Source organism: Cricetulus griseus, unplaced genomic scaffold (genome assembly GCF_003668045.3).
Source record: "Cricetulus griseus strain 17A/GY unplaced genomic scaffold, alternate assembly CriGri-PICRH-1.0 unplaced_scaffold_1, whole genome shotgun sequence".
NCBI classification, from domain to species: domain Eukaryota; kingdom Metazoa; phylum Chordata; class Mammalia; order Rodentia; family Cricetidae; genus Cricetulus; species Cricetulus griseus.
The window spans coordinates 9,013,894-9,028,560 of NW_023276808.1; the positions used below are offsets into that span (position 1 = coordinate 9,013,894).

General features: G+C 39.9%; 1 protein-coding gene across 1 annotated transcript; it reads left to right on the forward strand.

Moving 5' to 3' along the window:
- The first annotated feature begins 2,643 nt into the window (after positions 1 to 2,643).
- LOC113838750 (GRB2-associated-binding protein 2-like) lies at positions 2,644 to 14,179 on the forward strand. The gene is made up of 3 exons (XM_035453642.1): positions 2,644 to 3,023; positions 9,016 to 9,177; positions 10,694 to 14,179. The coding sequence occupies exon 3, from the start codon at positions 11,136 to 11,138 to the stop codon at positions 12,771 to 12,773; it is 1,638 nt and encodes a 545-aa protein (XP_035309533.1). The 5' UTR covers positions 2,644 to 3,023; positions 9,016 to 9,177; positions 10,694 to 11,135; the 3' UTR covers positions 12,774 to 14,179.
- Positions 14,180 to 14,667: the final 488 nt, after the last annotated feature.

The following is a 14,667-nucleotide window of genomic DNA, read 5'->3' on the forward strand; positions in this document are numbered from 1 at the left end:
TCTTTAGTAATGTTTCTTTGCAAATGTGTGTGCCCTTGTATTTGGTGCATAAATGTTAAGAATTGAGAATTCATTTTGATGGATTTTTCCTTGAATATGAAATGTACTTCTCCATCTTTTTAATKAGTTTGAGGCACACTTTGTTAGATATCAGGGTAGCTACACTGGCTGGCTTCGCAGGTGCATTTGATGGGAAATTCTTTTTCTGACTCTTTATTTTGAGGTAATGTCTGTTATTCAGATGATGTGTGTTTACTGTATGGTGCAGAAGGGTGGATCCTATTTTCATATCCATTCTGTTTGTCTGTGTTTTTTTTTAATGGCGAATTGATACTGAGATATTAAACCCAAGTGATTGTTAATTGTTGGTTTTTTTATTCTGTCGTGGTGATGTGATGGTTTGTGTGTGTGTGTGTATGTTGTGTGTGTGTTTGTGTTTCCTTTTTGTGTTTTGCTGTTGTGAAATTATCTATTTTCTGTGTTTTTGTGAGCACAGCTAACTTCCTTTGGTTGGACTTCTGCTTCTAGTACTTTCTGTAGGGCTGGGTTGTAAGTAGTGTTTGAATCTGGTTTTGTCATGAAATATCTTGGTTTTTCTTTCTGTAATCATCTAAAGTTTTGCTGTGTGTAGCGGAAGAGATCTCCTGGGTAAATTAGGGACAGTGGGGTTGGGGAGATAATATGGGAAAATGTGGGATCTGGTTGGCTTGGCTGGCTTGGGGGTGGAAGGAAGGGCAGAGTAATTAGAGATATATCTCAATATGGGGCATTTTGGTGTTAGGGAGGGACCTGGTACCAGGCAACTCACAGGAATCCACAAGGATTACCCAGATAAGACTCCTAGCAATAGTGGATATGTAGCCTGAACTGGCCATCTCTTATAATCAGATACATGACTTCTCTAGTTGTCATCAGAGAGCATTCATCCAATGATTGGTGAAAGCAGATGCAGACATAGACAGCCAAGCAAGCACTGGGTGGAGCTCTGGGAGTCCTACTGAAGTCATGGAGGAGAATCCCCTGGACTGAGATTTGGGAGCCTGCATGGGAGTGACCTAGGCCCTCTGCATATGTGTGACAATTGTGTAGCTTGGTCTGTTTGTGGGGCTCCATGCACTGGGATCAGGAACCATGCTGTTTAGCCTCTTCTTGCCTTGATGCTGGGGGAGGATCTTGGAGCTTGGTTCTGCCTCAACCTGATTCCATGCTTTGTTGTCTCCCATGGGAGGCCTGCCCCATTCTTTAAGGGGATGGAGGAGGAGTGGATGGGGGCTACAAGGAAGGTGAGAGGGAGGGAGTGTGAGAAGAGGAGGGAGGGGAATCTGTTTAGTATTTAATAAAAATTAAAGAACAAAATGAAAAGGATTCAAAGTCATAATACTGTTTGAGAGGCACATTGTCAGGTGGGTCTGACCCATAGCAGGTGAGGGACAAAGCCTCCATGCAGACAGAGCTTATAGGAAGTTTTATTGAGAGAAGGTACCTACATCTTGAGGCAATACACAGTGCCAATGGCAACCACATATAAGATTTGTTAAAGATTTCATAGCAATTTTCAACTTTGGGACACAACAAGAAAAGGAGAAAGCATACATTATATATTCTAATTAGCAATAAATAAATGCAGGAAAATAAGTCTCAGTCACTAAAACAAACAATTATTAAGCAAAATGGTTTTTTTTAACAATATAGATGACAGGATATTTATATTTTCTCCAGGTTTTATAGGTACCAAATTATAAACATATTCAGAAATAAAAGGCAATAGAATCAATTTCAAACATAAATGTTGCTAAAGAGGGGGTCATAATAGGATTGGAACTGTAGGACTCTGAGGTAAGCCAATCATTATATAACATCATCATATCCTGGTGAGTGTCAAGTAGGAGAATGTGGTTCTTTGCCACGGGAGAGTTTTTATTTTCTTTGTTAATGAAGAACTGAGAATCCAGTAATTTTGATAATTATTATCCAATGTTTTTTTTCAGTTTTTTATGTTAATATTATGTACAAACAAATCATAAATATAAAGGGTCTGGAAGTCCATCCATCTCTGTGTATGATCAGTGTGTATAGACCCTCTGTTTTGGCAGAAATGGTGATGACATGGGGCCAAACCAAGATTCTGGAATACAATATTCCTGACCTGAGATTTCTTCATGGAGATGAAGCAATTCGTGAAGAAGTTTCTTCTATCACAGTTTGCACAGACATGTCTGTTGAGATCGTGCATAGTTGGTTTATTCTATAGGGTGTTAGAGTAGTCTGTCATGGATGTAGAGGCTGGGGTGTGAGTTCATGTGTGTCTGTGGAACAAAGACTCTGATACACTTTTAGTAATATACTTAGCCTTTCACAGCTGCAGGGTTCTCCAACCTTAGTGGACTTGAACACATTCCCTATGCCCAGGGCATTTTAGTTTTCTCTGTATTCACTCTTTAGCAAGTTGATTACCATACGATAAGAACAAATTGAATGAGGCTTCCAAAAATACAATGACAACTGCAAATCTTGATTCATCAGGTATCACAGTTTGCCTTATTTCCTGAAGCAAATGAAGGCATGAGCTTGTACATCCTGTTTGCCCATCTTTCTTGTAGATATTGTTTATGCAATTTCTCTGATGTCTGCTGCATACTATTGATTTGTTTGCTTGTCTATCTCTGTCTGTTAAAAGACATTTCTTTAACATGGCAGTATCCTACTCAAAGGGTGATGAAATAACAGAGGTGACCCACTTATTCAGCTTTCTTTTTAAGTGACTAGGTGATTCCATTAGCTGTGTCATGGAATAGGTGTAGGAATCATTAGAACTATATTACTATATTTTCAAAGATGTTTGCATTTATAGTGTTGTCAGTGTAACTTTGTTTTTATACATTTATGGTATAATTTAGAATGCAGTGACCTATGATGATGTACATGTTGACTTCACTAAGGAAGAGTGGGCTTTGCTGGATCCTTCCTAGAATAATCCCCATAAAGATATGATGCTGAAGAATATAGGAAACTCACTGCTATAGGTAAGACTGAATTTTTCTTCACAGTTTAAAATAAGGGGGTAACTGTTTCTGGGTCATTGATGCTTTTCTGTAATTACAGCTGAAACTAAGAAAGAATGATGTGAATGCATCAGCCATGTTTCTAAGTTTCACTGAAGACAATAACTTAAATGTTACACAATTTCCAACAATATTTAAGACATTTTCTGGTCCTATATATTAGGCTACAACGATTGTAATTTTAAGGTGGAAGCTAAAACAAATATGCCTCAGAAGAAATTTTAAGGTGTCTAGAAGTTTTAAAGAAAGCAACAATGTATTTAAGCACAGGTTAAAGTGCATTGATGATTATTAAATTCTCACAAGACCACATGTCTCAGTGTCAAGTAGGTGAATTGTGTTTGCAAGGCATAATTTTAAGAGAGCCTACAAGGAAACCATGCCTTAATAGATATCACCATTTCAATCATAGCCTCATGATAGCTCTGCTGTACAACTGCCAATCCAATTAGTTTCATAACACTTATATTACAAAAGGTATGCACATTGTATAATTGAAAAATACATGTCCAAACCCTTCTAATAAGCAAATAGTTCATAATAATGCATGCGTTAAGATAATAATGCATAATAATAATGCATGTTCAGATACTTTTTACTAAGTTTAGTAAGAGGAGAGGTAGTTAGAGTCAAGAGCTAAGGGTACCTGTTATGGAGAAACTTCATTCTCTATACTATATGTCTAGGAGGAACAGAAAGTTAAATGGTGTGAATGCAATGTGGACATCTTTTATTTGGTATTCTTCCTTTGCTAGGTATATCATATGTCACTCTTGATTCAAGCCATATGATCATAGGGTATTTAAAGAAGAAGCATACCCCACACTTTCAGAACAACTAGAAGATATGTAGCAGCCCCCACTTTGAATAGATTTGTTGAATGTGATGAAAGTTTACAAGTAATTGCTTTTCAAGCTTCTCTGGAAATATATCAACAAACTGACACTTCAGAAAAGCCCTATTGTACTAGGAATATGAATATACTTCTGTTTCTCCTGGTTTGCTTTACAAATGTGTATGCCTCATAGTATAGGAAAACAAAGTTTTTCTAATTCTCTTCAAATATGTGAAAAATATCACACAGAAAAAGGATGCTATCAATGTGAATCATCACAGGTATATTTGAAGATCCAAAGCCACCCTTAATAAAGGGAAACAACATGAGAGTAAAGGATGATAAAATGTTAACATCTGAGTCCCCTTTACAAGTAGGCCAAATTGTAAAATAAATTCATACAGATAAATTCAATCATACAATGGATGTATTAAAATTTTTAATTGTCAATTACCATTGCAGTAATGAAAGGAGTTATAATGGAAGTAAATCTGAATATTCTCAAAGTGTTAAAGCCTATGCATCTCCTAATCATATTCAAAGACATGAAAGACTCCATACTGGAGAGAAACCCAATGAACCTACTCAATGTGGTAAAGCCTTTATACAGGACAGTAGTCTCTAAACACATAAAATAACCAATACTGGAGACAAGCCCTATGAATGTAGTCAATGTGGGAGAGCCTTTCCATATCATAGTCCTCTCTTAAAGCATAAAATAACTCATGTAGTAAAGAAACTGTATGAATGTAATCAATGTGGGAAATCTCTTTCACAACAGGGTTAGATCCAAATTCACAACATTACAATTGCAGGAGAGAAACTTGATGAATGTAATCAATGTGTTTAAGCCTATGCATATAATGTAAGTCTTCTAATGCATAGAATAACCCATACTAGAGGAAATTGTATGAATGTAATCTGTGGTTAAAGCCTATGCATATAATGTAAGTCTTCTAATGCATAGAATAACCCAAACTAGAGAAAATCCTGTGAATGTAATCAATGTGGTTAAAGCCTATGCATAATATAAGTCTTCTAATGCATAAAATATCCCATTCTAGAGAGAAACCCTATGAATATAAACAGTGTGGTAAAGTTTTTTCACAAGAGTCTTCTCCAAATTCACCAAAGAACACACACTGCAGAGAAGACCTATAAATGTAATCAATGTGGTTAAACCTTCACAGGACAGTAGTCTCCTAACACGTATAAGAACACAAACTGCAGGGAAACCCTATGACTAATCAATGTGGTAAAGCCTTTAATCGTCACTGTGATCTTCTAATTCATAAAAGAACTCATAGTAGAGAGAAACCCTATGGTTGTAATCAATGTGGAAATGCCTTTGCATGTCATAGTCTTCTTTTAAGGCATAAACTAACTCACACTGCAGAGAGACCTTATGAATGCAATGAATGTGGGAAAGCCATTTCACAGCAGACTCATCTCCAGATTCATAAAATAAACCACACTGGAGAGAAACCCTATGATTGTAATCAAGGTGGTAAAGCTTTTGCACATAAGTCTTCTAAAGTATAAAATAACCAACACTGGAGAGAAATCTTATGAATGAAATCAATGTGGGAAAGCCTTTTCACAATAGTCCTATAAATTCATAAAAGAACCCGTACTAGAGAGAAGCCCTATGAATGTAATCAGTGTGGTAAAGCCTTTTGGCAGGATAGTAGTCTCTAAACACATAAAAGAACACATAATAGAGGGAAAGAAACCCTATGACTGTAGTCAATGTGGTAAAAACTTTCATGTCACAGTAATTTTCCAATGCATAAAAAGAACACATATTGGAGAGGAACTCTGTGAAAATAATGTGGTAAAGTCTTTACACATCATTGTAGTTTTTGAAATTATGAGGAAACAGTCATACTGCAGAGAAATTATAAATGCAGTCAGTGTGGTAAGGTTTTACACTTTGTGGTGGTCTTTATACAAGAGTAATTCTTTTAGTGTTGGATCATTCACCAAGATAGTGGCATGGCAACATGCGTCAGACATGGCTGCAATGACAAGATGCTAAGATCTCACATCCTCAAACTCCAGCATGAACCAGAGAGTGTGAACTGTAAATGGTGTGCTCATGTAGAGTATGAAAGCATACCCCCAGTGACATATTTCCTCCAGCAGGTCATCCTTTCCTAAATCATCTCAAATGATACCACCAAATGACAAGTATTGGTTTCCCTGACTTCAAGGCTACACACTGGCTTTTTGTTCTATGAAGCAGTTCATGATACTGAAAAACTATAAATAAGCCTATATGTGCTTCAATATATGGTTTCAGTGAGGAATGCTTACAAAAGAAAAATAGTCATAATTTTTAATTTTTATTTTGTTATGTCAGTTTGTCTTTAGATATGTGCATGTGATTACAGCGGTAAACCATTTAGTCTTCCTGTATTTATTTCTAACAGGAATTGCAAAATATTGTCAAAACCCTCACTGGATTCTGGTCAGGGACTTGTAATAACTGTTTTTTCATGTATTTATCCTTCTCAGTGTTATAGACCAGTGGATCCTCTGTAATAGGAATTATAGGAAATTGTCAAAAACCTGACCTTTGTCCTGGGAATGAACTTTTAACTGCTTGGCTGTATCTCTAGCCCTATGATATTTTAAACCTTTATATGTCATCTTGACATTAGGAATTAGGGAGGAATGCGAAAATCCTGTTCATGTAAACAATATGGTAAACATTTTACATATCACAGTTGACTTCAGTTTCAATGAAAAGAAAATCTGTTTCATCTATTTCATTATAGCCTTGAAGCAAGTAGATTGTTTAGCATATTCAGGCAAGTATCATGGCTGAGGTCAGAGTATGGTAATTTCTATTTTGCAAGTTTTGTATTAGGTACTGAAATGTCCTGTATATGTGGCAAATATACTTACTGAAGTTTGTTTCCTGGTTCATATATTCTTTCTTTTTGTTTCTGGTTCATATATTCTGTTTATTTGCTGGTTCATATATTCCCTCTTTGATTCTGTTCATTTTTTGTTGAGCTTTCATTTGGTGATAGGCATTTTTTCAGTTGAAATGTATAGAATGGGTTGACTATTATCTAAGTGGTTCATTGTTTACTTAAATGTCATCAGTGGTGTCCTACTTTTCACATAAAGGTACCTGTGAAAGAGTGGTGGCTTCTTGGTCCTGGTTTTATTTTTTAATATTTCCACAAATTCCCTTCAGATGTTGTTTTAATTCCATCCTGGTTTGGATGTCAGTAATTAGTCAGGGCTACTTTTGAACTCTTAAGTCTCATGTTTCTTCCTCCTGAGTTGAAGACTAAAGGTTAGATGATGTCGGCTCCTTTGTTGACATGTTTTAACAATGTTAATATTAGCATGCTTAGTAGAAGAGCAAATAAGAAAGTACTTCATGTGTCTATCCAAAGAAGCATTTACATCTTTGGTGGAGATATAATCAAATAGAATAATACAAAGTCAACTGTGTATCTCATAATATAGTTTGTTGTATTCTGAATAAAAATATAGTTTTTTACCATTCCTGATTCTTCATGATCCAGTTTCACTTGGCACTCATCTTGAAGAATTGCCTCTTAAAGGAATTTTCTAGAATGCCAGTATTGTAAAGACATATTTGTTTTTAAAAAACGTGTGTGTGTGTGTGTGTGTGTGTGTGTGTGTGTGTGTGTGTGTGTGTGTGATGATTATGGGTTAGAATAGGTAACAGATATGTTGGTTCTGGAAGAAAATTTCTGGGTTTTCTTTTAGCCATACTCAAATGGTGATCAAGGTCAGGTGCCAATATTACACACACAGATGTTTTTTCCTTCCAGGGCAGCTTACTAGTGCTCAAGAAACCTTAGAAACATTACATCAGTAAAATATGGTTTTCACTTCAAATTATAATTTTATTGTCATTTAAGGAAAGAGCAACACAGTAAATACTTACACTGCCATCTGTCTGCATTTTGTTAGTTTATTCTTGGGGACTAAACACTTATGGTACCAGCACCAATGTCCCCAGGAGCCAGGAGATAAAATGCCAAGTCTAGGGATGTTGTGATGAGCCATCCCATCTGCTGTTCCCATTGTAGGTGGGTAGTGCCTGAAAGGATTACTTGTTTTCTTGGTCACTGTTTTTGGAGAGGGGATCTTTAAGGACCAAGCTCTTACTCCACCTCTGAAGACTTTTATGACAGAAGCTTGGTGTCAGGTTTACACCTTTCTCCACTGGAATGCTGATGAGGTGACAGAGAGGTTCTTCACTGAAGACAAGGCCTCAGGAGGTATTGAGGAGACTGTCTGCTGTCCTCCACTTCTTTTGGGATGTGGGAAAGGCCTTAGCTACACTTATTTGCCCAGATGCTGACCAGCTAGGCTCCCTGTGGTCACAAGGGACAGGAGTCAGCTTGTAATCCCTTGCACTTCCTGGGAGGGTGAGTAGTCTGGGCTGAACCAAGGCCCTGCCTACTTTACCACAGGTGCATCCATGGAGCAAAGGGGGCCAAGATGTCCTCTACCCACCACCAGGATGTTTCTGTTCCTAAGGTGTTCAGCAGCCCTTTTTTTGTAAGTTGTAGCATTAAGCTAATTTGAAAGATGAATCTAGCTGTGCCAGGTAACTCTTAATTGGCTGGCTGACTGGCATTTGATGTTGGTATGTTGGACTAATAAGTACTGATGCCTTTTTGTGGATAATTTGCCATATGCTATTCTCAATTTCCGGCCCTTCCCTCACCTCTAAGTGGCACTAACTCTTCACTCCTCCTCCTGTCTCCTCTCCCCCTGCCACTTCCCCTACTCCCCTCTCCTGTCTCTCTGCTTTCCTCCAAGGCTTCCCTTGCTGCTCTCCTCCCTCTGTTCCCTTGCCCTCTGGCTGCCTCCTCCCCTTCCTCATGCCCCTTCCTTCCCAGTCCTCTGCTCAGGTGCATTTGATCAGGTAACACAGAGAACTTTACCTGTGTTGTCTCCCCCAAAAATGTGCATGCCAGTGCACCAGCAGCCAGTGTATGACTTGTTCCACCTGAAACCCCGAATAAAGTCAGGCTCCAGACTTCAAAAGTGGTCTTGAGCTGCTGCCTGTGCATTTCAATTTTGTTCACTTTTGTAATTTGAATTTGTTTTTCTTCATAGAACACTTGCCAAGGCAGAGAAGGAGGGAAATATCTGACTTTTGAGTATAACTAGAAGACCAAATGAGGAAAAATGGATGCAAGACAAAGGCAGTGCCCTGAACCCTTCCTCTGCAGGGACCTCTTCAAAGACCTCAGCCATGAAGAGAAGTGAAGCTAAAAGGTAAGGTTACACAAATGGGATGTTGACTTTAAGAATGTACAGCTAGGGTTAGAATCAGGGTTACAGTTATACTTACGGTTAAGTTTAGGGTTATACTCATGGTTGGGGTTAGGGTTAGGATTAGGTTTAGGGTTCAGGATTAGGGTAAGGATTAGGGTCATGTTTAGGTTTCAATGTTACACTTGAGGTTAGGGTTAGGATTAGAGTTAGGGTTAGTATTAGTGTTAGGGTTCAGGGTTAGATTTAGATTTAGGGTTAGTGTTAGGGTTCAGGGTATAGGGTTATGGTTATGGTTATCTTTGTTTAGGGTTAAGGTTAGGCATTAGTGTTAGGGTTCATGGTTAGGATTAGGGTTAGAGTTCAGGGTTCAGGCTTAGGGTTAGAGTATACTCAGGTTTAGGGATATACTAAGGGTTAGTGTTAGGGGTAGGGTTCAGGGAAGGTTTAATGTTAGGGTTAGGGTTAAGGATTGGGTTAGGACTAGGGTTCAGGGTTAGAGTAGAGTTAGGGTTACAGTTCAGTGTTAGGTTTAGGGTTAGTGTTATGATTAGGGTCAGTGTTAGGGTTCAGGGTTAGGGTTATGGTTAAGTTTAGGGTTAGAGTTAGGGGTTAGTATTAGGGTTAGGGTTAAGGTTAGGGTTAGGTTTAGGGTTCAGGGTTAGGGTTAGTGTTAGTGTTATGGTTAGGGTTATGGTTAGTGTTAGGTTTAGGGTTAGGGTGTGGGTTAGCTTTAGTGTTCATGGTTATGGTTAGGGTTATGGTTAGTGTTAGGATTCATATTTATGGTTTTGGTTAGGGTCAGGGTTTAGGGTTGTGGTTATGGTTATGGTTACTGATAGGGTTAGGGTTAGGTTTAGTGTTAGGTTTTGGGGTACGGTTATGTTTCAGGGTTCAGTGTTAGGGTTGGGGTTCAGGGTTAGTGTTAGGGTTTAGGGTTGTGGTTATGGTTAAGTTTAGTGATAGGGTTAGGGATTGTGGTAGGGTTAGGTTCAGGGCTAGGGTTCAGGGTACAGCATTGGTGTTATGGTTATGTTTAAGTTTGGGGGTAGAGTTAATTTTAGGGGTTAGGGTTAGGGTTCATGGTTAGGGTTATGGTTAGAATTAGGGTTCAGGGTTATGGTAAGAGTTAGTGTTAGGTTTAGGGATAGAGTAAGAGTTAGTGTTAGAGGTAGGGTTCAGGGAATGTTTAATCTTAGGGTTAGGGTTCAGAATTGTGGTTAGAGGTAGGATTAAGTGTTCTGGGTTAGGATTAGGGTAAGTGCTATCATTATGGTTCAGGTTAGGTTTAGAGTTAATGTATTGGGACCCAGCCCCCATGGACTGTCTAAGAGTTGTTTTCCAGCATAACCACAGGTACCTCCTGTTTATCTGACATCACCCCACTAGCATCAATATCCTGTTGTGAAACCTTCACCTGGGGTTTTGTAAGTTTGTACATAAGGCTGCTCCACAATAAAGGTAAGAGACATTCTCTCAGAAAATCAACCAGCATCTTGTTGTTCATCCAAATCTCCAGGCTTTCACCCAGTACTCAGACTTAGTTGTGGTGCAGGCAGCCACAAGTGGTGGTTCCACTGTTGTTGGGAAAGAAAGGAGACCCTGAGAGATCACCCTCAGAAGGCTGGCCAGCAAGGAAGGAGTTGTGAAGCTGGATTGCAAAAGGTACTAGAAAATAGGTACCTCAAGTCCTAAGAGAGTTGGATTATAAAGGCACTGGAAAAGGGGTGCCTCACCTCCTAAGAGTTGGATTGAAAAAGGAGTACCTCAACTCCTGAGAGATTGGATTAATAGGCACTGGAAAAGGGGTACCTCAACTCCTGGGAGAGTGGGATTTGAAAGGTATAATAAGGGTTCCTCAACTCATAAGAGACTTGGTTTGAAAGAGAGAAAATACACAGAGAAATTTTAAAGAGACAGCGTTCTGGTAATATCTCATTTTAAATTTAGATTAAGCAATAATGCTAAGAAAAATATTAAAGAAATATGGGAAATCATCTTCTGAGGAATGCCTCCCCTGTGAGCTGTGCGCAAGCAGCCAGCTGCCCCAGCAGCCCATGCCCTTGTCCCCTCAAGCCTGCTGCAAGCTCCAGTCAGCTGGCAACAATGTGGTGTGCACTGGCTGGCTGGGGAAGTTGACTCCATTGAAAAAGTTGGGGCAGTATGCTTGGAAGAAATGCTGGTTTATCATGCGGAGCGGTAAGATGAGTGGTGACCCAGATATTCTAGAATATTATAAGAATGAACACTCCAAGAAACCCCTGCAGATCATCAACCTAAACTTCTGTATGCAGTTGGATGTAGGCCTGACCTTCAACAAAAAAGAACCCCAAAGGAGTTTTGTGTTTGATATCATTACCAATGAGGCCACGTTCTATCTGATGACTGAGACAGAGGCTGACATGAATAGGTGGGTCCAGAGCATCTGCCAGATCTGCGGCTTCAGTCAGACTAAAGAGAGCACTGACGCCCTGAGAAACCTTTCTTCAGTCAACCATAGTCTCTGCTCTTCTCCAGCTGAGTTCAGCAGCTCCAGTCAGCACCTTCTCCAAACAAGGAGGTCTTCAGCCCTTTCACACTCTAGCCAGCCCACTGTGTCAAGCCACATCCAGCCTGCCTTGTCCACCAGTACACCTCAGGAGTATCAACACTCACACCAATGCATAAGCCAAAGGACAGAAAATGCCAGAAGTGCCAATTTTTCTCAGATCACCAGACATAAGAGTGACACAGCCACACAAAACCTTGGCCAGGACAATAGACACTGTATCAGCAGAGTCAGTGGTCAAGTCCATGGCTTCTATAGCCTTCCCAAGCCAAGCAGACAATTCAAAGAACATGCTTTTGGCCTTCACCGTAGCCACGCTATGGAGAACCTCACAGTGTCTGAGTCAGACAATGAGGATGTGTACACCTTCAAGGTACCCAGCAATACCCTTTGTGGGGAATTTGGAGACCTCCTAGTGGTCTCAGCCATACCTCCACCACCACGGCACCCCAGGACACCTCAGTGGGGCAGCCCTCAACAAAGACCTCCAGTCAGTGACTACAAATACCCAGCACAAGGCACAGAAACCATCTGCTTGGCTACTAAATCCCCAAAAAGGACAATCATGGGTCGATCAGACAGTGGCAGCTCTGATGACAACTGTGTGCCCATAAACCCAGGTTCTTCTACCCTGCTGGCTATGGAACAAACAGGGGACAATTCCCACAGTGCCTACATCCCCATGAACACAGTGCCCCATCACTTTGACCCACTGGGCCACCCATCCACAGCGTTTCCTATTCATAATGTCTCTGGCCAAGAAAGGGAGATCCAGCCACCCCCAGTCAATCGCAACCTCAAGCCTGGCCAAAAAGCAAAGCCACCACCCCTTGACCTGAGAAACAACGCTGTCATCAATGAGCTCCCTTTCAAGTCACCTGTTACCAAATCTTGGACCTCCCAGGACTGCCATTCCATCTCCACAAAAAATATCACCAACACAGACTCCAGAGACAGTGAGGAGTACTATGTCCTTATGCAAAACCCAATGTCTTCATCCCCTGTACCCAGTGGCACTAACAACCCAGCTCTAAAAGAGTACTGGCAATGAGAATTACATAGCCCTGGACTTCTAGCCAGTCTCTCTGAGCCCTCATTGCAAGCCATCCATATCATCTGTCACATCAGATGAAAAAGTAAAATATGTCCAAATAGATAAAAAAAAAACCCAAGCCCTGCAAAAGACCATACAAAAATGGACAAAGATATAGCAGTCCTCAACACCCTCCAAAGATGCCAAGCTATGGTATGGATGGCCACCCCATGACACTGCCTCTCCTTTGTTAGTTTTGTTCCAAAGATGTATGTATGGTGTGTCCACACACGTGTGTAAGAAGTGTGATTGTAAATATGTGACTGTTGACACAAGAATGCTATTGTGTTCTCTTTGAGTTGTTTAAATGCTGGGGGAGGAGCAACAGTTGTTAAAGTAGAGTTACTTGGGAGGGGAATTTCTGCTTTTGTTTCCACGGAGGATAAAGAACTGTGGATGCCATCCTGACTGGCATGGTTTCATGGGGCAAGAACTCCTAAAGCAGTGGCTCAGGTGGCCCAAATATTTGTTTTCTTTTAAATTTGGTTGATTAGAAATGGTAAGAGTCACAGTCTATCACTTTTTAAAGGAAAAAGTTGGAATGGGATATAGAAATGATACTTTGTATTGGAATGGATCTTCATTTGTTGATATTAATTAGGTTTTCTAGATATATAGATAGATATTCTTTAAACCCTTTAAAGACCTATGGAATATATGGCATTTAAATGGTTTAGGGTTTTTCTTGACAGTGAGACACAACTGCTCCAGGCACATCAGTTACATCTGAGAAGAAGATGGGTATCGAAGAAACTCCTGCTAGAGTTTGCCTTTAACGTGGCAAGACTAGCCATTTTGGCAAGAAGTTGTTCTTGACTGAACTGTTTGACTGTTGTTTTACAAACTAGACACGCAGGGCCCACAGGAAAATAAAGATGGACAGTCCTAAAGGGTTCCTGCTTCATGGCAGAATCTGCCAGACTTTCTACAGGACACAGCAAAAGTGTACTGACAAACTGCCAATGCATGTATACAGTTTAAAATTTCTTGCTTTGCTGAGAAGTCTGCCAGACACATTGTGGCCTGCAGGCTAAAGATGGATGCCCAATGTTACCAAGAAACTTTGTGTCACTGGCTAGGAAGCATGATGTCTCTGTCAGTTCTAGAGTTTGTATATTATCCTTCTATGTTCTTTGATGGAGTTGAAGACAGATAGTTATAGTAATGCACTAAGATAGAATGGTTAAAATCTTATAGTTCTTACTTGATAACTGTTTTGTTATATATAAAGTAGTGGGAGATGTTAGGACTCAGCCCCAACAGGGTCTCTAAGAGTTGTTTTCTGGCATAACCACAGGTACCTCCTGTTTATCTGACCTCACCCCACTAGCATCAATATCCTGTTGTGAACCCTTTCACCTAGGTTTTTGTTAAGTTTGTATATAAGGCTGCTCCACAATAAAGGTGAGAGACATTCTCTCTGAAAATCAAACAGACGTCTCGTGGTTCATCCAAATCTCCAGGCTTTCACCCAATACTTGGACTTAATTGTGTTGCAGGCAGCCACATTAGGTTTGGGTTAGCTTTAAGGTTCGGGGTTAGGATTATGGTTAGGGTAGCATTGGGCTTAGCATTCAGGGTTCAGGGGTAGGTTAAGGGTTAGGGTTAGGTTTAGGGTTCAGTGTTAGTGTTAAAGATAGATGTATGGTTGGGTTAGGGTTAGGATTAGGGATTAGCCTTTAAGTTAGGATTAGGGTTAGGGATAGGGTTATGTTTATGCATATGGTTATATTTATGTTTAGGGTAGGGATAGCTTTAGGTTTCAGTGTTGAGAGTTAGGGTTAGGGTTAGTGTTACAGTTCAGGATTAGGGTCAGATTTATGGTTCAGGGTTAGGGTTAGGGTCAAGTTTA

Coding starts and splice junctions, on each gene's coding strand:
- LOC113838750 (XM_035453642.1), top strand. CDS start 11,136: ATGCTAAGAAAAATATTAAAGAAATATGGGAAATCATCTTCTGAGGAA.